General features: G+C 37.4%; 1 protein-coding gene across 2 annotated transcripts in view; it reads left to right on the forward strand.

Moving 5' to 3' along the window:
* opcml (opioid binding protein/cell adhesion molecule-like) overlaps positions 1-27,063 on the forward strand; it is a 335,174-nt gene extending 308,111 nt beyond the window's left edge. For both annotated transcript variants that reach the window (XM_036524561.1, XM_036524560.1), the window contains 4 exons: positions 22,773-22,907; positions 23,891-24,011; positions 25,805-25,956; positions 26,809-27,063. In XM_036524561.1, the coding sequence (XP_036380454.1) occupies positions 22,773-22,907; positions 23,891-24,011; positions 25,805-25,956; positions 26,809-26,909 (509 nt within the window). In that variant the 3' untranslated portion in view covers positions 26,910-27,063. The remainder of the gene's footprint in view (positions 1-22,772; positions 22,908-23,890; positions 24,012-25,804; positions 25,957-26,808) is intronic.
* The last annotated feature ends 534 nt before the right edge of the window (positions 27,064-27,597 follow it).

Below are 27,597 nucleotides of genomic sequence, written 5' to 3' on the forward strand. Positions count from 1 at the left end.
CACTCAACCTGTGTTACTTCAAGAAATATCCAGTGTTACTCTTCATTTTTATTATTACTATCATTTAATATTGTGTAATATATTTTGTTTTAATATATAGTGTAACAACAACAATAATAATGTGGTAACACTTTACATTAGGTTTATATCAATTAACATGATGTTATGAAGTAGTTACAAAGCATAGACAGGGCTTATGTAGAGTTAGCAAATAAATAACAAAGTGGACTCTTTCAATATCACAAGGGCACCTGTTCACATTGTTTACCATGTTCCCTTATGTTTAATTTTAAACAAACAAATGACTTTATACAATAATACCACATTTAAATTTAGAAACATTGTGAACTGCCAGTCAAACTCAGTGGGATGATTTTTCAAAGGGATATTATCTGCAAAAAACACTTGGTAGAGAGCCTGTCATAACTCCACCAAAATGTGTGCTCATCCAGTTAACTCAAAGCAGTCAACAATGCATACCTTTGTAGGAAAGGGTCAAACTTTAGCTAATGTTCACTTTTGATTTTGAGCCCTGTCACATCAAGCCAGGTAGGATCAGTTGTCTGAACTGCCACCAGCTAGGGTTGTGCTGTTGCCAATGTTACCTTGCTTTGGCTACAAGTGGTGGTAGTGATGACTACAGTTTGGTTCTGAATCATTTTTATGCATTACGGGCTATGTTTCAGAAATCCTGGAGTTATGGTTGGGAGTACAGTACCTCAGCAGAAATGTGTGAAGTTTAAGCTTAACTTAGACAGCATCTATTTAATAAATTTTACTCTGAGACATTAAAAGGGGTGAATGGACATTTGAATGCTTAGCTGTTTGCTTCGATTTTACTACTTTGTACTTTGTGGCTTCTGCCTGTTTTACTTCCGAACAGCATAGCAACAATAGTGACTTTTTGTTTTCAAGGATGTGGCCTGTTATTACTTTGCTACCTTTGTAAAGAATATTCAGTAGCGTTTGATCCTCTAGCTTCCTACATTGAGGATGCTGTGTGCTACTTGGTAATCGTTTATTATGGCATTCTAAGCATACTGGGTGTCAATATGCAGTTTTTGACAAAATTGGATTTGAAGTGTCATGTATTGCCTGACATTAATTTTGCTTAGCAGATGCTCTTATCCAGCGCAAACTACATAGCTTACTTTTTACATGGTGTCCATTTATATAGCTGGATATTTGCTGATGCAATTTGGGCTGAGTATCATGCCCAAGAGCAGAGCAGTAATTGACCTCCTGGGATTTGAACTGACATCCTTTGAGTTAGAAGTCCTAATCCTTACAACTGCACCAGACTTCTGTCCCATGCATGCCACAGTAGTAATGCAGTATGACAATAATATATACAAAATAAAATTCCATTAGTTTCCTTTATTTAACTGTAAAATTCATGAATAAGTACATTCAAATACTATCCTTTTCCTCCCATTTTGCAGTAGCATTGGATTATATTGGGCATTGTAATGCCCATAATGTCTGATATTTGATCTTCACAGCAGAGGTGGTATCAAGCATGGCACTGTATTTTTATAATAGAAAATAAAATTGTCCAATATTTCAAAATTCAAAGTAAAGGGTATTGTAATTACAAGCAAAATGTTCATTCAACTGATTTTTGATTTAGCAAACAGTAAACATATAGTCAAACTGCTTTGTTCACATTCAAACTGCCTTATTTATATCTAAATGTCTGTGGTGATTGTTTTTTTTAGTGGGTTACTCTGAAACGTTTTGGTAAGGCTAGATGTATATTGTGTTTGAGGCAAAAGCAACTGTAATCTTTTTTGTTCTTTCCTTTCAAAACATTAATTATTCAAAACTGATTCATATAATCTGAAACGATCTGATCAGCACAGTGCTCTGGAAATTTTGTCTGTTGTCTCAGACAAAGGAGATGTAAACTCTTACTGTTTTTCTTAAGAATAAAAATTATCTGTCTTAGCTTGACCAAGACAGCAGCCACGGTGTCCTGTAATGTATTATAAATTAGTATACTTTAGAGTAGGAGCGCTCAGCTTTGTAAGGCTGTCATTAAAAGTAGAAGGATTTTACATTTTTGAAATAGAACTGAGACTGATCAGCTTGCAGCATCTGAATATGGGTGTTGTGTATGTTAAAAATAACACTAAATTATGGAATATGACAGTCAAGTTGTCCTTTAAAGGCAAGCCAAAATAAGTGGCATAGTCAGTCTGCCAAGAAACAGATTAATAGTTAATCTGCCAAGTAGTCTACTTGCCTTGGCCATGTCAGCATCAGAGACCCATTTGTTTCATTTGCTATTTCACTATAAAAATTCATTTACAGTGTTTCTTTTTTCAAGAGTACAGCCATACCTGTCCAATGCCATATTACTGCATATGTCCAAATATAAATGTATAATTTACATAAAGCACAGTTATAATTTAAAAAACATTATCTCAAACTCTAACACCTATTTCTTCAAAAGGAGGTGATTGGACTGTAACTCCACTGGTTCGTCTGTGTGACAGGTCCTTTTGACTCAATAAGCTCAACCTTTTTGTGTTTCTGCCATTCAGACAAAACCCCAGACAGCAGCTGCAGACAGACATCCAATAAAGCAGTAATCACTCTCTGGCCTTCTCGGGAGTTAGAAATTATATTAGAATAATTGATTGGCAGTCAGTAATCAAAGGCACTCTGTAATTATACTCTAAATGCCTTGACTCCAACTGCCCTAATGAAGATATATATTAAGTGATTTATTTTCAGCTGTGCTGTTATAGATCGGGAGATGGAGAACGGTCTGGGGAGCTATGGTGATGCTTTCCTAGATGCTGTAACCATGGTGACCTGTTACTTATCAAGTAGAGTCCGATTGGGGGGGTGGGGGGGGGGGGGGGTTTAGTTGCTTTAGAGTGCAGTGATGGCCACACCTACATTTCGTTTTCATTGGATTTTTGGTGGCCTCTGGAATTATTCACTCTTTGGCCTTCATTCTGAGGCAAAGTAATGTCTCCTTACTTCTGAGTCTCACCTGCAGAGTGGATGCGCAGTGAAACTCATCCTTTTCTTTCCTAAGGATGCAAGGTAACAACACATGTGGATGTGATGTTGTACTGCATTTTCATTTTTCATGCAGATAACACGTGGGTATTTTAGAGAGGCAAAGATATTGCTGTAATCACTGCACAGGTCAGATTCACATCAAGAATGATGGTGGCTTGTCAGTGTGCTAAACAAGCAATGTATCATCAACATCTAAAAAAACAAATCAATTATATATTATGATTGCACACTATTTTGTGGGAAATAAAGTTGTAATACAAATATTACAGACAAGACCATTTCATAATCCACTCATGAAAAATAAGGACAATTTTGGACAACTGTATCCAAAAGCATCAAAAAATTATTCAATCTTGGGTAAAAGGCACACGTGGCCCTGAATGTAAAGTGGTCAGGGACGTGTGGTGGTACATCGGACTCATTGTCATTTCAGAGTAATATGTTAGAGTGGTTGTGCATATGCATTCAAGTCTCACTTTAGCATCTGTCCTCTTTATAAAATATTCATGAGCCAGTCTACAATTGTCAGATGGAGCTTTGGGGTTTCAAACCAAACCTGTGCCAACTGTTTCCCTATCAGTCAACTGCAAAAATTCTTATAGCACTTGTCTTTTAGCACAATAAAGAGACATAGGTCAAGGATATTCTGTACATTTGCAAAGAACATTGTATGTTGTCTTTCATAGCAAATGCAGTACTGAAACCAAAATGCTCCATACCCACAATTTTGAATGCTTCAAAGAGTCACAGCATGAATATGTTAGAATCTGTCCTAATGAAATGGCATGTTTTGTTAATGGTTTACAGGTGATGGGTTGCATGTGAAGAGGAGATGCACATATTATCACGGTCACCTCACATCAAAAAAGCTTCAGAAGAAAAAGTCAGTTTTTAAGACCTGATATTGCATTTAAAATATGCTTCTCTTTTAATTCTCAGACTCACGTGATGGTACAGTCACACAGATAACCACTTACATTTTAACATCTGACAGTTGTGGCTACAACTAGGAGACAATTCTATGATGTCTGCTCATCTCAGAGACCTCCTCATAAGAGATGAGTGAGTTCAAATTGATAAATTTATTGCCGTCAAACATCTAAGTGAATGAATGTGGCTGTATACTGTGGTCAGCTGAGGCAAGTTGTCTTCGAGGGGTCTGAGTGGGATAAATGCAAAGATGGTGCCTTGTTACCATATAAATGTATCAGTTTCCAAAATAAGGGGTTGATGGAACTTCTAATGCATGTTCCAGAGTTTGAGCACAGCTATTAATTTTCATATCCGCTTCCCTCTACACATTGGCTCTGCTGACCTGTCTTTGAGTCATTACATTTACAGAGTAGCCGGTCAATAGCCTGCATTATTTATATCTATGATGGTTACAGATATACACAGCAAATGCATTTCAACAGCTCCTGGCAAGAAAAGCATTAGAGATGGCCTAGATACCCTTATGGGCATCAGACATGAACGCTGACTGTGGGGGATGGTGCAGTGAACAACATTTGGCCGATGGATCCCCAAACTTCAGTGACAATATTTAAGGTGTGCACCTAGGCTCTCTCATGCACAAATGTGCAGTTACTGTAAAATCATAAAAATAAAGAAACTGTTCTGCATCACACTGTATGTCTACAGAGAAGTGGAGGATACTGGACAACTGGAGGGAAAACAAGAAGACTGATAAGGAAAAGAACAGGCAAGGTTATTAAACTGCCCATGCCCAAATTGGAAGGCAGTCATTTACCCAGATTACTGCAGGGGTTAACTAAAGACATACAGGTGAGGGGGGGTTGGAGCAGTCAATCACATCTGAAAACAATAGGACACAAATAGCACTATTAATGGCTCTGGAACAACAATTAACTCACCCAATAGTAAACCCCAATCACACAGCAATTAACAGTTGCATTTGCTGAGATGATTCTGCAGAGTGAAAAATGTTAGACGCAAGAAGGAAAGAATTAATTCTTTGTGTAACATGCTGATCTTAGTTATTGATTCCACCCTTTTGGACCAAAATATAATTGTATGTTATTTAGCTGAGAGCAGCTTATAGTTTGAACTTAATTCTATGTCAGTAGTACAAATTGTCTGAGTGAGATATATTCCATAACTTTTAATGTAGCTATATTGATTGCCGTTTATTATGTGTCATATAGTTTGACATGTCATCCATTGCGATGTGAGTAAACAAACATTTGTTTCTTGCACTTCAGCTATAAGTATTTTTGCAGTGATTTTGAGTATCTTCTTTAATTCATTTACATGAATGGGTCTTCATTTCACACATTTCACACAGTAGGACATCCACTCTGAATGGACTTGAGAGTTGTACTCACTGTGGTTGAAGTGCTTGGACATGTGTTGCACTGCTTTTGAGTGCAACAATACACCTGTTCCATTCAAATAAATGCTGTCTTTCCTAGACACAGCAAATTCCCACTATTTGCTGTTGTCCTTTGCTCGTAGGTTCATGCTGTCTTACACAATTTGGAACAAGGACCTGAGATCCCCATGGTTTTCTCTAGGCAGAGCCTGCATTGCTTTTAGAGGCCACTGGGAGCGGCCATCTTGATGTAAGATGTAAGACTAAAGCAACACGCCGATACACTATTCATATTTGTCCTCTCCTGTTGTGTCTGATAGCAGTTAATTAGTCCCAAGAACACACAGATAAAATAAAGACATTGATTTTATTGTGTAAACCTGCTCCCAGCCTTCTGTCCCTTAATGAGAATTCATTCATCACGTTCTGACACAGATCCTGTGTGTAAAATACAGATATCTGCCGCTGTTTTAGGAGTGCAGATCAGTGCCTGAAATGAGGCATTTTAAAGTATGTTTGATTATCGTTTTGATCCTGCACTGCCTGTTCTTTTTTCTGTCTCTCTCTTTGATTCACTGTGGACATAGCTTGACAGTTCTGCTCTCTGTGCTGTCTTTTAATGGCCATTATCCAGAGCCTCCATTCTGTACAAGAGAAGGAGAAAGGCCTCCGCAATGAGGAGGTAATGTTTTTCATTTAAAGTTTAATAAGTCATGAGGACACTTGTAACTGACATAATATGGTCTAGTAATTCTTAATAGAAACAGCAATGAGTCAATCAAAGTACATTTTTTGTCTCCCATCTCCTCTCTGGCCCCTACAAATACAGACAAAAGCTCATCACAGTGGGTTCACATAGGCCTCAATCTAACAACTACAGCAGTTTGTCCTTAACCTTGAGCACTACATTTAACCAAGGGTTGCTTTTTTGATCCTCACAATTCCTTTCTTTTAGTTTATTTCAATGACAGCTGAATTCAATATGACATGTCAGCACTGAAAGAGGGTAACATGCTGCATCTGGTTACTCAAAGGTACAGACAGAATGCCACAGCAGACGGAGTGAGTCAGAACAGCAAAGCTGTGGGCGTGTCACCTTGGACTTATGGTTTCATTCTGCTCACTCTGCTCCCACATGGAGAGGGCTGCAGCATTAAGCGGGAGGCAGGAGAGATAGGCCCATCAGGGAGATTGGTACTTCCAGAGGCACACGTGTCATCTGAGGCTCATCTGAGAGCATTAAGAGGAGCATGCAAGCGGAAGTGGCGTGCCTCCCCGCTTTGCTGTTTTCACGTGACTCCTTTCATTATAATGTGCAAGACTACAGGTCATGTGTTTGCTCTCCCAGTCACCTGGAGCACTCCTTATAAATGTAGACTGTTCACACCTTATTTTCAGTCATGTGCAACAGAATATGTATCCCTTCCGCTGTTTACCCTGTCATATAATCGTCTCTGTAATTGGTTCACATTCACGTAAGTCAGAGTTGAAAGGCCATTGGGAATCTGTGCATTTAAGTGATAATTGCACACTGCAGTTAGATGTGAAACATTAAGAATGGTCACGGGTTTATTACAAAATCATTATCATTCTGGAAACGTCGTATAAATGCAATGCCACGAAGTAATGCATTTATTAATGTATTTCAAACCAATGCAAAAAAAAACAAAGCTTCTGCATGAAGTCAGAAGACAGTTTGAAGTCTGACTTTGAAAAGATTGTCCAAAGGCTTCAATTAAAGGCAAAACTTCAGATCTCATTAGTGTATTACTGAATGACCAGTTTCAGGATGGGAAAGTGCTGACCTAGATTAGTACAGAGAATTAATTGATATGTAGGATGGAATGGTTCACTCATTATCTTGGTTAAATGCCAGGAAAACATGGCTTGAAACAGCCAATCACGCATTGCTTCAAATGTGATGAAAGTAACCATGTAGTAAAGTCCCCAGTTATTAAAAGTAGAAGCTAAGTAAACTGTATTCAAGGGTGTTTGAGACAGATGTAGTAGATTGCAATCACAGGAACAAACTGACTTCTAACAAATTAACACATTTACTGAGGTAAATTACTTCCTTTATTACCTACTAAGGTCATTTTTAAACTCATAAAACAAGAAATTCTACATCTGGCCACTAGCCAGAGATGTAATGTTCTCTGATCTGCTTCACTGACAGTCTGCATTACATAACTGCTATACTGGTTCATGAAATTCCACACATTTACATTTATTCATTTAGCAGACGCTTTTATCCAAAGCGACTTACATAGGTTACAGTTCTTTACAATGTTATCCATTTATACAGCTGGATATTTACTGAGGCAATTGTGGGTTAAGTACCTTGCCCAAGGGTACAGCAGCAGTGTCCCAGCGGGGATCGAACCGACAACCTTTCGGTTACGAGCCCTGCTCCTTAACCACTATGCTACACTGCCGCCCACACATGAAAGTGACAGCATGACTGTTATGATTTTTTAATCATAGTCACGATTTCAGATGCCACATTCGAGTTACTTTTATTATTACTTTTATTTATTATATTATTTTATGGAAAAGCATTTTCCATCAGTCCAAGCAAGAATCGTAACTGAGCTGTTTAAAATGACTGAGGGGAAATAACTGAAAAAAAAAAATGATTTGTAAGCCTTGTTAAATTTTGTATTTTGTATCATTACATACAAGAGTTGAAAGGCATCCATTGTACCAAGGTGATGCAAAGTGCACATCAGATTTCAATATGTTTCAAAGAGGCATTTAAAGGAGAGCTGGAACTCGAGACAATCCGTCTGAAATTAGAAGGCAGGGATTAAAAGATGATGATTACTGAGTCAGCAATGACATGTGCCAGGATGAATTACTTGCAGGTAAATGTTACTGCTTGGATGTCTGATGTGTTTTGTCATTTGCACATTTGAATGCTGGCACTTAAATGATCTCCATCTAATGTTGGTGACCAGCCCAGTATTCCATTTGGAAACCAAGTCATTCATGTTTCTGAGGGAGCTGATTCCCCCTGAAGAATAGAAGCATGGTGCTCTACAGTGCATGACATTGAGCAGACTGGAAGTGATTTGAGATCTCAGTGGGATGGTACTTGTCAGTCTGCCACACTTGAACATAGTGTAGGTTCGAGAAGTGACAGCCAAAGCCACATCTCCTCCACAATTTTAGAGTCCTCCTGGATCCTAGTATCACAGCCTCACATAATGCTGATATTTTCTTCCTTTTCATTTGTTTATTTATCCTTTCTGGAGCAGATTTCCATGACAACCCTACTGTAGTTTCCTGTGGGTCAAGACTGAGAACACAGCAAAGATTTAGAAAGACATTGTTTGCTGCAGTAGAGCTACATGTTGAAAATTCATCTGGTGTAATTATCTGCATGCAGTTGGAAAAATAGGGGTAGAGGTGTTGCCATATGATAATACTTGAAACTATAGTAACCAGCAACCAACCAACAAACCTATTTCTATAAATCACTTTGATCCAACTGGACGAGAAAGTTTTCTGGAAGTTACCCTGACATTTATCAAACAATACAGCTTGAAAGGTGTGGAAAGTCACTCCTGTCACAGGTGCAGGTGGAGAGGGGGCCGGGCAGCAACCCTGGTTAATTCAGTAGCACCGTAAGTGACTGCCACAGCTTTTAAAAGACAGATGGCAGGATACCATTATGGGAAGTAAATCACTGAACTTAAGGAAAAGTGGCAATGTGCCCACCGGTTTTATTTATTGAAGGCCATCAATCAAGAGAACTGACAGCAAGAGAAATTCAGCTTTCCTGCAGTGACACTGAGAGGGGTTCGTTTGGAATTAGCGGTCGTCTACATGCGGCTGCTGCAGGTTTTTGTGTTTCGCACTCGTCACATTCGAAGGTGATTTTGGTTGTCAGCTGCTATGATATTTTTTCTCCCTTTTCTTCTTTTTTTCTGCAGCTTTTCTACATATTTGAACAAAGGACTAAGAGGCTTTGTTTGGCATATGTTTACTATCTGTAACTTTTTTTAACTCAACAGGTTATGGGTTCTATGAAATGATGTGTTACCTGCTGCAGGCTTTGTCAAGTTTGTAAGGTTATTGGGGCATTATATCAATTACCATGTCATTTGGTGTCCAATATCTGTGTATTACATGAAAATCTAATTATATATACATATATGAGCTATTGCAATAAATCATGTCATGAATCAGTATGATTACACTTCTTCAAGACTTGTGGCCCTTGAGGACTGACCCACAGTCAATCTCTTAAACACAAACTTCAAACACAAATTAGTTCAGCCATTTCAGTTGCTTAGAACACATTTGAGATTTTATCATTGGAATTTGATTAATAAATCTAATTGACTCGAGTGATCTTTGAGTTCTGTTTTGCTAATTAAAAAGAAATTATCCTAGAAAACCTTATTATCATGAAGGTTTACTTGCTGGAAATTTGATACTGATTCTGTGTTGCATCAATCAGAGGAGTAAATTCAAAAGAAAGAAATATTAAATTTCAGTATGGTACTAGAAATAAGATCTGTTAAAGCTGTAGTAAGTACATTATAAAATAATGACTGCCTGTTTTAAATAGTGAACTGGTAATATTTACTGAGGTATGATTTTGCATAATACAATGAGCTGTACATGTACATAGAGTAAACTGGTGGTTTATGCATTAGATTAGCATATTAGACTCTTATCCAGAGTGAGTTATACAGCTAATCATTTTTACATGTTACCTGTTTATACAGCTAAAGATTTACTGAAGCAATCTGGGTTAAGTACTGCACCCAAGGGTGTAACAGGGTGGCCCACCTGGGAACTGAACTGGCAACCTTTGATCCCCACTCCTTTACACCATTACGCTACACTGTGGCCCAGTTTTCCTAACTGGCAAGTGATTAATTGTAAAAAGCCTGGGAAAAACGTTTGCCTCATGTAGTCAAATGCTTTGCATGCAGGGCATATCTGTTTTACCGAATGGCTCTGAAAACCATAGTCCCAGGGTTCTAGAAGCATTGAGAGAATTAGGAGGAGGTTGTGTTTCACTGTTCCCCAGTTCACCTTTAAAGAGCACCAGTTAGCTTCCCTTACTGCTCTTAAAGCAGCTAAATCCACTATTTTACCCTGATAGACAGCTGCCAAGGCAACCTGAGGCATCCATTTTCCACCACAAATTGTCTCCTGAAGCTTATGATACCAAGACTTCTCTCCCCCTGTGTCCACCATCGTGAGGCATAATACTATGGCTCTCATTTTTTGCTCGAAATGAAGTTTGACACTGTCGTACAGCAAGTCAAGTCCTTTAATACTGGCTCCACCGTCACAGATCCCTCTGAATCACTGAGCCTCCCTCAAGCAGCTGTGTGGAGTGTGTGCCGTCTGTCTCATCCATGAAGTCTATCAAAATGAAAGCTTCCCTCAGCTCACTAAGACCCCAGTCCGACCTCCTGTGTGACGATGTACTTCCTCTTCCATCTCCGACTTTGTCGCAGTTTTAGCTAACCAGTCACTCAGAACAGATGCTGCTGCATCTTGCTCCGAAACTACTGCCACCGTTTGTCCAAAAACAGCGCACAGTGGTCCGACAGGGATGCGCTCACAACATCTATTGAGCATGGAACTCTGAGCCAGAAATGACAGCCACATTGCAAAAGAAATATTCTCCCCCTCCCTTGGAATGGGTTCCTATTTGCGTTAGCCAGTAGTAATATAATTAATAACATCGAATTCATGTGAAGCACCTGCTCAATACACAATTATAAGGTATATTCAGGGTTTTAATATACATATTAATAACAGAAAAAAACAAGACTTTATACTTAACAGTACATGAAAAAATAAGCATTTGAACCATGCACCCAGTGAACATGTGCATTACAAGATAAGCAGTAGGCTGCTTGGAAAACTCTATAGCTACAGATGCAGCACTGACACAATATAAGCACTTTGAAAATCAAAAATGGACAGAAAGTGTGCCCACATATTCAGTGTTTTGGCTTCATAACAAGAGAGAGACAAATATGTTGAAGCTTGTAACTGCTGTAAATGCCAGTATAAACCAATATATTATGGAGAAATTTTATTTTGTTTTTAAATTGCAGTAATAGTCAAATTAAATCCAGAGTACAGTTGGGTTCTAATGGGATGCACTGCCCCCTGAATTCAGTAAAAACTGCCCAGCCATTTTAGAGGAAAATTCTCTTTTTGTTCTAATATGTTGCCTGATTAATATGGTACATATTTTTTGTTATGTTTTGTTTTATTGTTTTTGCCAAATTACTCTTTGTACAGATAAACTGGTGGAATGAATCTCCAAAATATTGATGCTCTGTAAGACTAACAGAGACTCAGTCTGCAGTGCAATGGATCATTCCCACCCTAGTAAGAACACACATGGTTGCATATAGTAATATATATCTCTTTCGGCTATGTTTTAAACTTTTAAGCACACAACTGAGTAAATTGCCCTATTTACATGTATGAATAACCCACTAATCTGTCACATGGTTTTACATGAAGGGAACGGTTTTACGGTTTAAAAAAAAACTGGTCTGCAGAAATGTATTCATTGGTCCATGTCTTTTTGTCACCTCTGAAAAGTACGAGGGATACACAGAAGTCTTTTACCTGGGTGTTATATGAGAAGCCGCTGTGTAGATCCTAATCTCACTAATGTAACGGGTGTATCTTATCTCCAGAGCTTTGCTCAGATGAAAATGGCTCCATTATTTATTTCTTCTCATGCATCCCCACAGTCACTTTCACTCTTTCACTTCAAGTCTAATAATCTGTCCAAAAGCAAGAACAGACAGCTTTGTAATGTCAGGGGGACTGTTACAATCCACTGGATATAATTGCTGTGGGACTTGCATTTTTGTTCTACAGTGCATCTTTGCACACACTTCAGTGCATATCAGCTCCTGTTTTCGCGGTGATCTAGCCAGGCCTCTCAGCAAACGCAGTATGTTTAGCACTGTTCCTACAGTGCTACAGTGCTGTTGCAAATGCTTAAATGTTTCGCTTTGTTCATGCCTGTTACTTAGGGCATTGTTAGATGCACAATTAATGTGGCCTGCAAGCTCTCGGATGAAAGCGCACAATTGCCAGTGATATGAAAGGAAGGGTAGATTGTATGCTTTTCATCCATTTTGTCAGGAAAATATCATTATACTATCCAAAAAATAAGCGTTGGATCTTCTGAACAGATGCAGACAATTTTCTAGTCTATACACCTTTTGTCATTAATTTACTTTTAAATGGTTTTTAAAGGGTTCCTGTACTGTCTTTTGTCGAAGTAGACTGTACATGTTATTCTGTGACAGACATCAAACAGTCATGGTTGAACTATCAGGGTGGAAAATATGAGGTAATGGCTTTATTTAAGAAGGGTATGATATTTGCCTTGCAGTTTCAATTTTCATTGACATTGGAAATATATATATATATACACACCAATGAGCCAAAACATTATGTCCACCTGCCTAATATAGTATTGGTCCTCCGTGTGCCGCCAAAACAGCGCCGACCCACCAAGCATGGATTCTACAAGACCCCTGAAGGTGTCCTATGGTATCTGGCACCAAAACATTAGCAGCAGATCCTTCAAGTCCTGTAACGGACCAGACGGGATAGCTTTCGTTGCCCTCGCGCATCGATGAGACTTGGGTGCCCAACACCCTGTCGCCAGTTTGTGGTTTGTCCCTCCTCGGACAACTGTCAGTAGGTACTCACCACTGCTGACTGGGAGCACCCCACAAGCCTTGCTGTTTCAGAGATGCTCTGACCCAGTCATCTGGCCATAACAGTTTGGCCCTTGTCAAAATCACTCAGGTCTTTACTCCTGCCCATTTCTCTGGAATCCAACACGTTGACTACGAGAACTGATTGTTCGCATACCATCTAACCAACCCAGACCTTGACATGTGCCTTTGTTTGGAGATGATCAACGTTATTCGGTTCACCTGTGAGTGGTCATAATGTTTTGGCTCATCAGTATATATATGTGTATGTATGTGTGTGTGTGTGTGTGTGTGCACTTATAAAGCCCATTTGTGCCTCTTTGATAGTTATACAGTTCCACACACACACACACATATACACATCCCGCAAAGACTCCTGCACTTACAGTTTTCAATCTTGCTTTAAATAAGCAGTGGGGGAGTAAAATGGTTACTATGGAATGCTTTGAATATGTAATATATGTGTATGTATATTAACCAAATACCAACCAGCATATTCTTCTGTGGAGCTGCCTAGGGTTGTAATTAATTTGTATTCCTTTTAGAATATACCTATTTTGTTTTGGTTTCTATTCATATCTTATCATTTCTTGAGCTGTGACAAGAAAAGCTGTGTACAACCTACTTTTCTCTTGGCACATGATGGTAGCCCTCAGCCTACTTTGCTTTGTAAAGATTTATCTGTATTTGGGGGAAGAGGAGTTGTGCAGCAGGATAATAATTTGATTCTCGCAGTAGTCAGTATGCAGTACTTATTGTCTACACTTCAAGCCATTGAGTTAATATCCTTACAATGGTCATTTGGAATGCTCTCAGCGTGAGCTCACAGTTCGTCTCAATCTGAGAAATTATCTTGGTAATGGTAATCATCATTTAAGGAATAATCGTCCCTGAAGTTTTCAGTTTTTACAATTCACTCCTAAGCAGCTGCAGCTTTTTCAAATTCTTATAACTCAACAGTCATACTCTAAAACACCTGCATTGAAAGGTTTTTAAATTTAGCTAACCTTTTTGGCAGAGACATTAAAGCACAAAGACATTCAAGACATTGAAGCACTCCCTTTAGTCGTTATTGGTCATTATATACCCCATTCTATTCTTTGCTAAGAACATTGGCTGACATTGCATTGTCAGATGCGTGCACTGACTGGGTCCTGGTGGAGTTGGAGTCCTGGCTGCTTTGGCCTAGAACTGCACTTATTTTTTCAGCAGAGGCATTCCCAGCACCCCCTTGGAGGTGCCCTTTTTCTCAGCTCTGTGCCCCTACCCCTGAAATGCTCTCTGCGCATTACTGCCCAGTGTCCCAGCCAAATTCCTCATTTGACCCAGTTTAGCTAAAATAGTTTCTCTGTCTCCTCTTTAGGTGATGTGTACTCAGTTAAATGGTTGGACTTTATTGATGTTATTGTACAGTACACTGAAGTGTTTAATAAAAGCGTGGCCCTGTGCATTACCATTAAGTGACATGTTTTGATTTTATTTAGTTTGCGTTAAAAGGGTATTATTCTTGATTTGTATTACAAGAATGCATGGCATTTTTTACTGAGTACAGACACTGGTTTTCTAGCACAGGGCAGTGGATATTCATGGTTCAAACTGCTTACAGGTGGATGGAACCACTGTGTTGAAGGAATTTCTTTGTCAAAAATCAAAAGTACTTGAGAGGCATTGAGCTCTCAACTTCGTGTCATGATCCTGTTTGTAGTCTCCATAGGAAGTCACAATCATAAATCCACTGGGAGATTGATCAGCCAGCAAAGTAAAATATTACCGCAACCTCTCAAACAGCTCAATACTAGGCTAACCAAACAGCAATGAGGTGAGAAAACTTCAAAAACATTGCACTAGCTTCTGAGCCCCAAGCTATTGTGCAACCAGCAGACCTCTCCTCTTAAGGGAGAAAATAAATTCATCTTCCAGGGAGAAATCTATTCCTGAGGGAGGAATCTGTGCCCCCTGAGAAAAAAAAGCTGTGGTAATACTGCATCGCATGACAGATTGTAAGAACAACTCAGCAATTTCCCCTGGGTTGAAACAGGGCACTCCATGCACGTTACACCAAAGCTTTGTCTTTATGAGACTTTTAAAGGACCGTCACTTAGAAGAGCACGAAGAATATGAAGGATATAACCATAGAGAGTGACGTGATTGCTGACCAACAAACTAAGTTACAATCTTGATCTTCCAAAACCCATTTAAACTATGGCAGCAGGAGTGAGGTATGAGTGTGGTCATCACAGCTTTAAATTGTCTCTAATTCATTAAGGTGGCAATGGAGAGATTTTGAATATTAAGTGACTATGAAGGTTTTAAGAGCATTTTTTTTAACAGGAGACAAAAAATGAACCAATGTAAAGATCATGGACAGTTCATTTTTGGGATTTAAAATAATAAAAAAAATAAGTATAGTATTGTCAATAAAGCTTAACAAAGCATCTCTAATTTATGTAAGATACAGAGAATTAGATGGTGAGATGAAAAATTGCAAGGCCAAGTTACATGAAATGAATTATGGAAAGACATGGTAGAATTGCTTTGGAACAGTGCTTATTCAGTTTGTGTAGGGTGATAGTGTCTAAACTGGTTATAATGTTTTGATATTACTTTTCATGGGAGATCTAGTTTTTGTACATATGAATACCTTGTCATTTATCTACTTTGATAATGTGTTAGAATAAGGTGAATGAAACAATAGGCATAACAATAATATTAGTTATTCAAATATAAACTACTAAAAACAGCTAAATATGTATTTTGCATTCTGAAAGAAATGCTGACACTGACAATTTATTGCAAATTCATTTTACTCTTTGATTTTTAATTTGTTGGGAATTTTTGTAAATGTTCCATAATTCAAATTATGAGGCTATTTGAAAATTCAAAATGAAGAGTTTGAAAGTTCCATTTTTAAAAACAAATTGATACAATGAAATTAATTAACTCCACATTTAAACAAATGTGATTCACTGCAATGTATTAAAGAGTCGTAACTTTGTCTCTTGGCAGCTGAAGACTTTGCCTTCAATGAAGGATGAACTGTGGAAATTTGTTCTTAGCCAAGCAAAGCAAATTCTACCCTATTATCTGTCCATGTGATGTCTCATAGTGGACGGACAGTTACATACATATTCAGCTTCCTCCCCTCCTCACATGGACCACACTGGTAATTTTGTGGAAGAGAATGAGCCTCATGCCCCAGGTTAACTTCCCTTTATCATGACACCATCACTGATCACAGTATGTGCGTTTGTGAGTATGAGAACTTCCAGTCAGCACCCAAAGTATCAATGACACACGATCGGGTTTGAAGATTAATGCCTGTGTTAATACAGATGAACTTCTACGCCCACTGTAGTGTCAGTGAAACATTTGTTTGGTCTGAGGAGAGCGGGAGTGTCAGGCTAATACATGTGAACTTCCTGCAAGCAGTCCATCTGGAGTCAATGAAACACAACTTTTGGGGATTCGTTGTTATTAAAAGGAGTCAGACTAATGAAGCGTCATTAGAGAAACTCATTGGAGAAGGCACCTTTAAAGTCTATTACTGTGCACCATGACTAAGCTTTTAAATATCAAATATGTCAATACTCATCATATGAATCCATTAAATTCAAAGCACAGAATGTGTTAACTTTGGCAAAGGTGGTGTGAAACATCGGTTTAATTTCTCAGTTAACTGTCTGTTAACTGTCTGTATCTGTCTACAGAATGAATGGCATTTGTATAAGTTTTTATTTTCAATATGCCCTTAGCTGTCATAGAATTAAAATGGGTATTCAGTGCTCGTAATTCAGATGAATACAGATAAATCTGATATTACGCTGCCCTCAGAAAGAAAATCAGAATGAACAGTTTCACATACCTATTCAATCTGCTAAACTGCACATGAGACAAATGTTTTACCCAGCAAAACATTTGTCAGTGATAAAATGTATGGCAAAGACCACATATTTAACAGGGACTGAGAGTTATCTATTTCATTTTTATGTGTTCAGATGTAATTTCATTTGTATTATTAACACTATTGCAAAGAAATTTATGCAATATAGGCCAATAGACAGAAATAAAACAAATGTGTAAGCTACATTTTGAAAGAAATGTAATGTAAATTAATACTTGGAAGGAATATGTTGCACAGCAATAATGTCTTTTGTCGCTAATTGGTTGAAGCTCTTTTATTGCTACTTTACAGCACATTTAAAATGGCATGCCCTAGATTCACACATTGTACATTATATGCAGCTTCATATTGCTGCCAAACAGGGAATTCAAACAGCAGCAGAAATCACATGAGGTTTTGGTGTGGAAATGTTTGTAAATATTTGCTGTATCTGCAGTGTCAATGAAACAGTAGGCTATGTTAAATAGTAAGCAGACTTGTCTTTGGTTGTGTCACTTTTGAACTACCAGTCCCATGGCAGTGTCAGTGAAACTTTAGACTAACAAGCAGACTGTGGTGATTGAGAGATTGATTCTTTTTGCTGACTCTATTCTTTCTTTTTGGATGAATCAAACACTTTGAGTTTTTCAAGTTTCAGGTTTCTGGAACCACATGTTTATCAGGACCAGTGCCATTCAAGGTGTTGGTTTTCCAAAACAAACTCATCTAGGAGGATAAACATTTTCATATTACTTATCCTAAATCTAAAATATCTAGATATTATTTGTGCCTCATGATGTGCATGTTAACTGTGTACATCTCCATATTGTAATTCTCATTTTTGTAAAATAATGATAATCAACTTTTTCAACAGTTTCTAATGCATTTAAATAGTAAAAAAACTGATACATATTAATATCTATATAACATTAAATAAAAACTGATATTTGACACAACCATGAAAAAAATACAAAGTAGCTCAAAAGACAGTACAACTAGAGAGAACTTTTGAATATGGTTTGGTCTTGAATGATCCATGGGTCTCTGTAGCCACCACAGATCCTTAAGTGTTCTGTGCACTAATAACAGTGTGAAGAGAAACATTCTAGTCTCAGCGTGAAATTTACTTTTAACTAACATCCACCTGTTCTCTCTGGTTCTGTTGCCAGAACCTAGGTTGAAATTGCTTAAATTGCTCCTTCATTCATCTCTTTTAGAATTTTAAATACTTCAATGTAACTGTGCAAAACCCTCAGCATGCAACATCTAAGTAAGGCAATAGGCAAATTACCAAATGTAATCCTGTCTAGGGCACGGCATGTAATGGAAGAGACTGTAGCACTGTAGCTCATGAACATTTGCCCACTGTGCATGTGCACTGGCCTATCACTTTACCTTTCATGAGAGTGGGTTATGGGGTGCTGTTTAGGAAAAAATGATCCATTTAGTGTGTATATATACTGTATATTGGTTTGGTTTGCATATGTAGATATTGGTTTGATGTGTACATGTATTGGTTTGTCATTCATGCATATATTGGTGTGTCGTTTACACATCTATTGGTTTGAGTGTCATTTATATTGGTTTGATTTACTTGGTATAATATGCGTATGTATTGGTTTGTCATTTACCTATGTATTGGTTTCACCATTAATGATTGTATTGATTTGTCATTGATGCATCTATTGGTTTGCTGTTTATGCATCTATCGGTTTCGTAGTCTCTTATATTGGTTCTACTCACTCATGTATTGGTTTGATGTGCTTATGTATTGGTTTGTCAGTGATGCATATATTGGTTTGTCATTTATATTTGTATTGGTTTGGCTTTTTCACACCTATTCATTTGAGTGTGATATATATTGGTTTGCTATTTACGCATCTATCGGTTTGATTGTCTTTTATATTGGTGTCATTCACTCATGTATTGGTTTGATGTGCTAATGTATTGGTTTGTCATTTTCATTTGTCTTGGTTTGTCATTTATGTTTATATTGGTTTGTCATTCACACATATGTTGGTTTGCTGTTTACACATCGATTGGTTTGTAATTTACGCACCTATTGGTTTGAGTGGCTCTTATATTGGTTTCATTCACTCATGTATTGGTTTTATGTGCTTATGTATTGGTTAGTCATTTACATTTGTATTGGTTTGCTACTTACACACCTGTTGGTTTGAGTGTCATTTGTATTGGATGGATGTGCATATGTATTAGTTTGTCATTGACACACCTATTGGTTTTTCTTTGACGCATGTATTGCTTTGTTATTCACGCATATATCGGTTTTCCATTACAGTCAAGCACGATAAAAGCAGCTTAATTTCACTAATAGTTTTATTTTAATGTAGATATGTACACTAATTAAAAATGTATAGTATTAAAATATTGTTTTTCCCATTATATAATTTTCATAACTGCATTGTCCCGTACTTAATTATTTGAAAAAGAAAAAATTCTTATCAGGCACATAATTTTCTCCACGTAAGCCAGGACCCCACATTGCCGTCCGTAGAGATACCAAAGGGAACGTCCCAATGCTTCACTCCTCAGCGGAGTGGAGGAGAGGAGAGCACCAGGGCATGTGAACCGGGGCTGAAATTAAACACTGTACTTTTCACTGATGGGATTTAGTTCTGTAAGGTGGAAACAGGAGATGCAGACAGTTCCCTTTTGTGTATCTGTACCATAGTAGATGTTGGACTAGATACAGGATCTTGATATCATCCGGCACAAGGTGGACCTATGCAAAAAAATGAGAAGGCAGGAGAAAAGTGAGCTAATAACCCCTGCTTAGTAGACAGCCAGGACAGTTTAGATAAACCTTACGAGCCCCTTGGCTTCTTTCTCACTGTATTCTTTAAGACTGACAGCCATATATTTAATTGTGTGTCCTTTTAAAAACTCCACTCATTTGAAAACAATTTTAAAAACTCTTCTCTTCGAAAATTAAATTATCATCAGGATTAATAAAGATTAGCATGATTGACATCTTAAATGATTGGTATCATCCACCGTTGTGCTCCGTTGATCAGAACAAAATAATTACTTCCCCTAATATAAAAAGAATCATATAGAAGTGAATTCAACTAAGCTCATGGTTGCTGGTTGGCTGCAAATTCATTTATATATTAATTTGTTTGATGTTTTTTTTTTCTTACTAACACCTGCTGCTGTAGTGAACAGGTTCCAGATATCAAGCCCTTCACAGTCGTAAGATCCCTGCTGTGGCAACTCACTGTGCAGTCCATCTGAACGGACCGTATCTCAGACAGCAGGCCACTCTCTTGCCAGGACCCATCTACACCAGTTTACAGTCCGCACAAAGTCAACACTAGACCTCCTCTCAGTCTGTACTGTGGAATATTTCTTCTACATGCTCTTTTAGATCTCAGTCATGATTAGATAATCTCCAGCTTTCTACATTTGACCAAATCTTCTGTTTTTGTCCCCTGCGGTGCCTGGAGGGGAATCAGAACACTTGAACCAACTATGAAGGAATATCTAGTCATATCAGTATTGTTTGTGCAGAAAAACTCTAAATAAAAAGCAGGCTAATGAAGTAAATCAGTGTGTTTGCGTGTCATTAGCAGGTGCATTTTAAAAACATAACCTTTCTGTCTTAATAAGGGAAGTAATGTTGAAGATTAGTTTCTATGAGTGCAACAGATGCATACTCAAAAAACTGAATTTATTCAATATTTAGAAATGTTGAGGTGTCTCCCACAATCACAAACATTTGGTGTTAAATGAAGCATATTTAGTTAATTGTCAATTAATATTTACTTCCTTGTGTACAGTTTTACTTACTTTAAAATTCCAGAATTTGTGCATTGCCTTTATAATGCCTTTATTCAGATGAAGTACTGTTTGATTCGCAAAATTCACTTAGCTAACCTAACCTGTGCCGTTAAGTTTTTGCCTGGTCATTAGTTACCACCATAAGAAAACGTGAAGACAGGGAAACATTTAGTGTCACTTTTTTACTATGCAAAGACGTCCTATTCTGTCACTCATATAAATACATACATAAATGTTCACTTGTGAGATGTACAGTACAGTTGTTGTTTACAGTTGCTTTGCCACAGTTGGTCACTCCCACCTTTAAACTTATAAAAAGAGACAGGAGAATTTCCATGCTGCAATCTTACAAATGAATCCTCTACCAGCACCAGAAACAAGGGCAGGCCATTGCCTGTGAGTTTAATGAGATCATGCTAATGTGGAGTTATTGCTGTATGTGACATTTCTACTGATGGGGAATGGGATATTTCTAATTGAATGTGCTATTCGATTTCAGCTCTTCAGAGAAATAACTGAGTCAGACACATGTGTTTCAGGACAGAGAGAGATGAGGATTAGTATTGACATCTTCAGTACATTATTAAAGGCTTTGCCACAGGAAGGCAAAGTGGGGATTGCTATGAAATGTACACATATTAATTTAGAATTATAAGCGCCAGCAGTTTAGGATATAAAAAGTGATATTTAATTGAACAGGAAAATTGAATGATTCGTGTGTGTATGGGTAGTATTAAAATATAAATCTTATGTAAATTTATCAATCATTCTGTAGTTGTTACCTTGCATTGTTATCTCAGTTGTAATGTGAAATAAATGGTGTTTGAATACATGCATATGAAAAGATTTTTTTTTTTGCTTCATCTTTTTAAATGAGTGTATGCATAAGTGGTGTGTATATATGTTTTTTAAAAACATGCAGACATGTTAAATGCTTAAAATGTGCAAAACTGTTATCGAAAGGTGTTTTCTATCGGCATAAATGTTAATACAGGCCGAGTTCTCAAAGTGGAACTAATTTAATAATAGCACATCTTAGATTTTTCAATGTCAGAATAAATGCCCATCACTGCTTCTTGGATGCAAATATTAATGCAAAGCTTTTTTTTTTGTTAGTTTCTCTTTTATCAAAATGCCAACAAGCTGTCCATGGTGAGCCACGTTTGGCCATCCAGTCACTAGATAATAAAGACTTGGTTTGCATTGCCTATTTAAGGCAGAATGATTTTCTCTAGCGACCTGGAAAGTGATATTTCTGCTGTGATTCGGCTACTGTAGAATCTTTTTAACAGAATATTTTATTATTAGTTGCCCTTTTTTGATCATTGAAATCTGTTTAGCACCCCCGAGCTCAAATCTCAGTAGTCAATCACAACATCTCCACAGTCAATAGCTGAGGAACAGTGAAACATGGAACAATTATGAGTCATATCTCATAAGTGAATCACAGATCACAAAATAAAATAGTCTGGATTGATTGCTTTATTTTTTGCTGATTCATTTAAATGAAGGCTCACCCTGGGTAATTCAACTGGCTAAGTGAATCCTAACTTTCAGAGGGGGGGCCCCCAACCATTTTAAAGACAGAGTGATGAGATTAGCCTGTTTGAGTGTGGCAAGTTTCGGTTCTGGAGTGCGGGTAGCCTGCTGTGACCATTAATCAGTGGTACTGTAATGCATGGCACCCACAGCAATTGATTTAATTGTATCTGATTTTGTTGTTGAAAGTTGCGCTTAAGTAGCACTATATCCTCCTACATTTTGCAAAGAAAGTTAACTAGCTATTCTACATGTTGTAATGGATGCTTGCTACTTTGGTGCCACTGAAAAATGACACTATTTATAGAGAGCTCCTTCCCTATGCTGCATCAGGGCCTCCTGCAGCATATTTTAGAGACCAATCCATCAGTGAAATCCCTGACTTCTCATTGCAATGAACCATTGAAAATTTGCTTTCTCTGCAAATAAAGTTTGTGTTTCCTTTCTTTTGCTGCAGGCCATGGCTTCATGAACGAAGGGGAATATGTAGAGATCACAGCCATCACCAAAGAACAGTCAGGAATCTACGAATGCAGTGCCAACAACGACATATCAGCCCCCGACGTGAGGACTGTGCAGATCACCGTAAACTGTAAGCAAAGAGAATGTTAAGTGAGGCCAGCTTGTTCTTTCCTTGGGTTATGTTTCTCATATTTACCCCAGCTACTTGATTGTATTGAATGAGTCAAATATTTAAATATTGAAGAGTCAGATACAATGCATGCCCAATGCATGGATCAGTCATAAAGGATGTTTGTACTTAAGCATTCATGCCTAAATGTACCATTTGTCAGTGGTGAAGGGATAAATACAAAGTGACTGGGTTACAGTCAACGAACTTAGTGATCACATTCTGTACTGGTCAATTGCACCAAACAAGTTCATGTATACAAACGGCAGCAGTCAACTGTAAGTATTATTGTCATTTATATAAAGATAATAAAAATATGAAGGTCACTGTATTAAACAATATAGTGGCTGTGTGACAAAAGTTGCCACATTTAGAGACTGCAGTGTACTGCAGACATTGAACACAGGGACTAAAGACTATTGAATTTCTTTAACTTTCAGCAAGGCTTGAGAATAGGTAGCAGTGAAATTATACACAATGGTAAGGAAAATCACATGAAGTTAAGGAAACAGAGTCTCGCTCTCTCAAAATTTCAGGCAGAGCATCTTAACCACAAGCATCTAACAAGCAAAAATACCTGAATGCAGATAAGACCAAAATAACAAAATGGCATATGGAACGTACTAGTCCACATCTCTTAAATTTAATAGAAACCTAATGACCAAACCTTTGAATATGAAATGAAAGCATTGCAAAAATGTGATATTAATTACCAGCAGCAAAAAAGGGAGAAATTCATTTTGTAGAAACTTCAAATTAAATCAATAGTGAATATTCATGAATTGTTGTTTCAGTATCACTTTCAACATAAAATGTCATGTAAAAAAATAACAGCAAATATCTTTTTTGAGTTAATCCTGTTGTTTGTGTTTGGAACTATACATAATCCTGCTTGACCATGTTGCAATCCTTAAGGTAACTCTCCAATTTGTGGTGTCCTGCAGATCCACCCTTCATTTCAGATGTCAGGAGTACAGGAACTCCTGTCGGTCAGAAGGGCATCCTACAGTGTGAGGCCTCTGCAGTTCCCCTGGCAGATTTTGCATGGTATAAAGAGGACCGCAGGCAAGTACAAGTTCGAAAAAGGAGTATGCTTTTAAATTTCGTAAGCCTTGCATCAGTTCTGCCTGATTTAACATCACTGCTAGTAGCCAGTGACATTCAGGAGGTATCAAGTCTCTCATATGATTCATTACAGAAATGGAACCTTGCTTTTTCAATTTCTCTGAAAGTAGATGTTCCTACTTGGTTTTGGTAATGCCACTAATTAGGTGCCTTTGTAGAGATGAGTACATAATCATAAGATTGGTGTGAAGTTATCATAAGTTTGGTTAAAAGAATGAGAATGAGAGCTTTTAAGTTTGAACATCAAGCTAAAGTGAATATTTGCTTGGCTTTACTCTCCACAACAAAAACATTTCAGCATATAAAAACACCATGCTACTCACATGACCTATGTACTTATTTTCTGCTAGTTAGAAGAAACACCTGGTCTGCCATTAAAATTAATGTGTAACGGAATGGTGGCACTATTGTTTTTCAAAGACGATATTAATTCATGGTGCCCTCATTGTCTACAAATGGCGGATCTTTATATATCATGACAGGTATGTGGGTCTTTGATGATTTGCGTAGCTGGCTGTAATAAAATAAGGTAGCTAGCAAGCAAGAGTACTCCTTTGACAACATTATTTGCTGTATAATATAATGAACAAGCCAGCTAACTGGCAGAAAATAAAATCAGCAAGCTAGCTATTTGGCCTCTAAAATGCAATACTATCTAATGGCTATTTTAATCGAAAACAACACAACAATGGGCTGCCCATTGGCTCGCTCAGCAATGCATTTGCTTTGACCGCAGGCTGAGCCTTATAGTGCAGATTCGACACCAGGTCATTTGTTGACAAGGACTGGCAGATAAACTGGCTTTGTTCTGATGGGGATAGGGTTGGGCGGGTTGGCCAAGGTTTTCTTTTCTCACGAGTCTCGGGCACCCTGCAATTTGTCAGATACCGATTGTCAATCTCTGACAATTGTCATTCTTCAGTGATTAGTCATCTTCAGAGAATGGGTAGGAGGGGGATACTTTATTAGGATGGTAGATATGATTTATTTGTTTTCAATGCCGTATGCTGTGTAATAAGAACATTGTTTGACTTTACACTACACTTAACTGCATCTTCTGTGTCCAAGTAAACATTGTAATGCTACTTCATATCCCTTCAGTGATGTCTAAGGAGATCAAATAACTGAGAAGAAACTGGAGTAATCATATGCCCTAGAAACTATATGCATTGTATTCATTCAGGTAGCATCATGAGAATATCTTTGATGCTATCAGCATTTGAAAACCTTGTGCTGATTTCAATGAAATATTCAAAATTGACTATAATCTAAAATAGACTCAAAGACAAAAATACCTCTGTCTGTAAGTAGGTGCTTTGAGATCTAATCAAAGCCCCATCGAGGCGAAATAATCATATTTAAAATGAAAGTGATATGAATAATTTAGTGAGATTATTTTAAATGACTATCTTGAATTATGTTGAACTCTGGCACACAAAGATTTAAGCAGATTATTTTCATTATAGTATTTCAACTATATGGACTTTTCTTTTACATTTATATTAGTTATTAATATTTCTTTATGACCAGATTTTTTAATTTAGTCTGTTAGATCAGTAAGTATGTGCACTGGACATTTGTGTATAAATGATATATTTGGTAGCTCTAAAATCTGTTTGAGGGCAGGTGATCTGGGGTCATTTACATTCATGGATTACAGCAGACCTGATACCAGATTTACATTTGTTTGCCAGGAATTTTGCACTAATTGTACATATTTAATTGTTTTGCAGGCTCTTCAATGGACTCAATGGAGTTAAAATTGAAAACAAAGGTAGACAATCCATGCTTATCTTTTTCAACGTTTCTGAAGAGGACTATGGAAACTACACTTGTGTGGCAATGAACACCATGGGGATAACAAATGCCAGCATAATATTGTATGGTAGGATTTTTTTCATGAATTATTAAAACAAAGCAATATAGTCTTTACAATAATGGCCACAGTATATAATATGTTGCATATCTGGATTTGTACAGTTTGCTACTGAAGCAGTTTCTGAATGGTGAAAATAATATCCGCTCAAACGTTTGTGCTGTCCCATCAAACAATAGCACTAGATTGTGGGGCAGATCCTACAATAATATGAAATCAAAATGTTGTTACTGTTCTAATTTAATCTTTAGTAATTGTAATTTAAATGTTTATTATTTAAAAAAATAATTTGTATTCCAACAAACAATGTTTCCCACCAACAAAACTGATGATTTTTTTTTTGACTTACTGTTCACTGTGAATACTTTCATAGTTCCAACACCATAAAATGACTGAATTACATATCTAATTATGAAAAAGGATAGTAGGCTTCTTGTTGTTCTGACACAGGTAATAATGTTACCCATGACATGGTCTTTGTTACCATATTGTCATTCAGGTGGGCTGTAGAAAAATGACTTTTTTCATACAAAAGCATTTGCTTTTCATCATAGGTGTAACCCATTTTTGTACTTTAAAAAGTAAACATTTGAAGAGCAGTCTAAAAAAATGGGTATGGATCTCCTATACACATTTCTATGGCATGAGCAGGTGGAAAAGGAATAAAAAAGCAGAGCCTTTTTAAAGACCACTGGTTTCAAGCAATGCTGAAATTCAGTCTCAAATTTAACCTTTCCCGTCCGATCCCCAGGTGTGTAGTACATGATAATATTCATATCCAGGAAAATGTTTGCACTGAGTAACCTGCACTGAGATCCATGGCTGTGGTGTTAATTGCTTTCTCTCTTTGGGAACCTGCAGGCCCAGGAGCTGTGCACGACGTGAACAGCGCAGTGCTATCTCCACACAGCTCGCCCTGCCTCCTCTTGACTGTCATTTTGTTGTACCTTTTTAAGTTTTGATGCAGCGGTGGTTGCCTCCAGCTTCTGCCAACCTCAGAGTACGTCAGACTAGCAGTCCCGTATGAGGAAAGGAAAATCAAACAAACGTGGACGGTTTGCATTTTTTTAGCAATGAGTTGACAGTGTTTATCGACATGGGGGGGTACATGACAGATTGACAGATTTGGGATGACAGTAGTATTTCAGAGTATGTGTCTCTCCAACCTTTGTATGTTAAAAAAAAAAACAGAAACAATGGTAAATGGTTTAATGGTTTCGCTCAGTATCGAGGTATACATTTGGATCACTGGTGTGTCCTGTCCTGTTTTATCTCTGTACAATAGCAAACTTTGTTTTTATTTTTTTAAGTAACCAACAGAAAAAGTTATTCTCAATACCGAGAATAAAACTGCAATGTTTTCTTGTTGAATTCCTGTATTTTCTTTTTGAAAGATGTATGCAACAGAACAACAGCAGTTGGTTTCATATATTCAATGTCAACCTAACCGTAATATATTGTGTGATCATTCCTTAGGACATTAATGCATATTCAAGTGTTCTATAATATGTAGTTACAAATGCAGTCCTTAAAGAGTAGCAAAATGCACTATATTTAATTTTGGATGATGTACTGAACATTTATGCACTTTTTTTGGGAAGTCTTTTTTTAGTAGAATAGAACTGCTACATTACAAAGGCAGGATTAAGT

Source organism: Megalops cyprinoides, chromosome 3 (genome assembly GCF_013368585.1).
Source record: "Megalops cyprinoides isolate fMegCyp1 chromosome 3, fMegCyp1.pri, whole genome shotgun sequence".
Lineage (NCBI taxonomy): Eukaryota > Metazoa > Chordata > Actinopteri > Elopiformes > Megalopidae > Megalops > Megalops cyprinoides.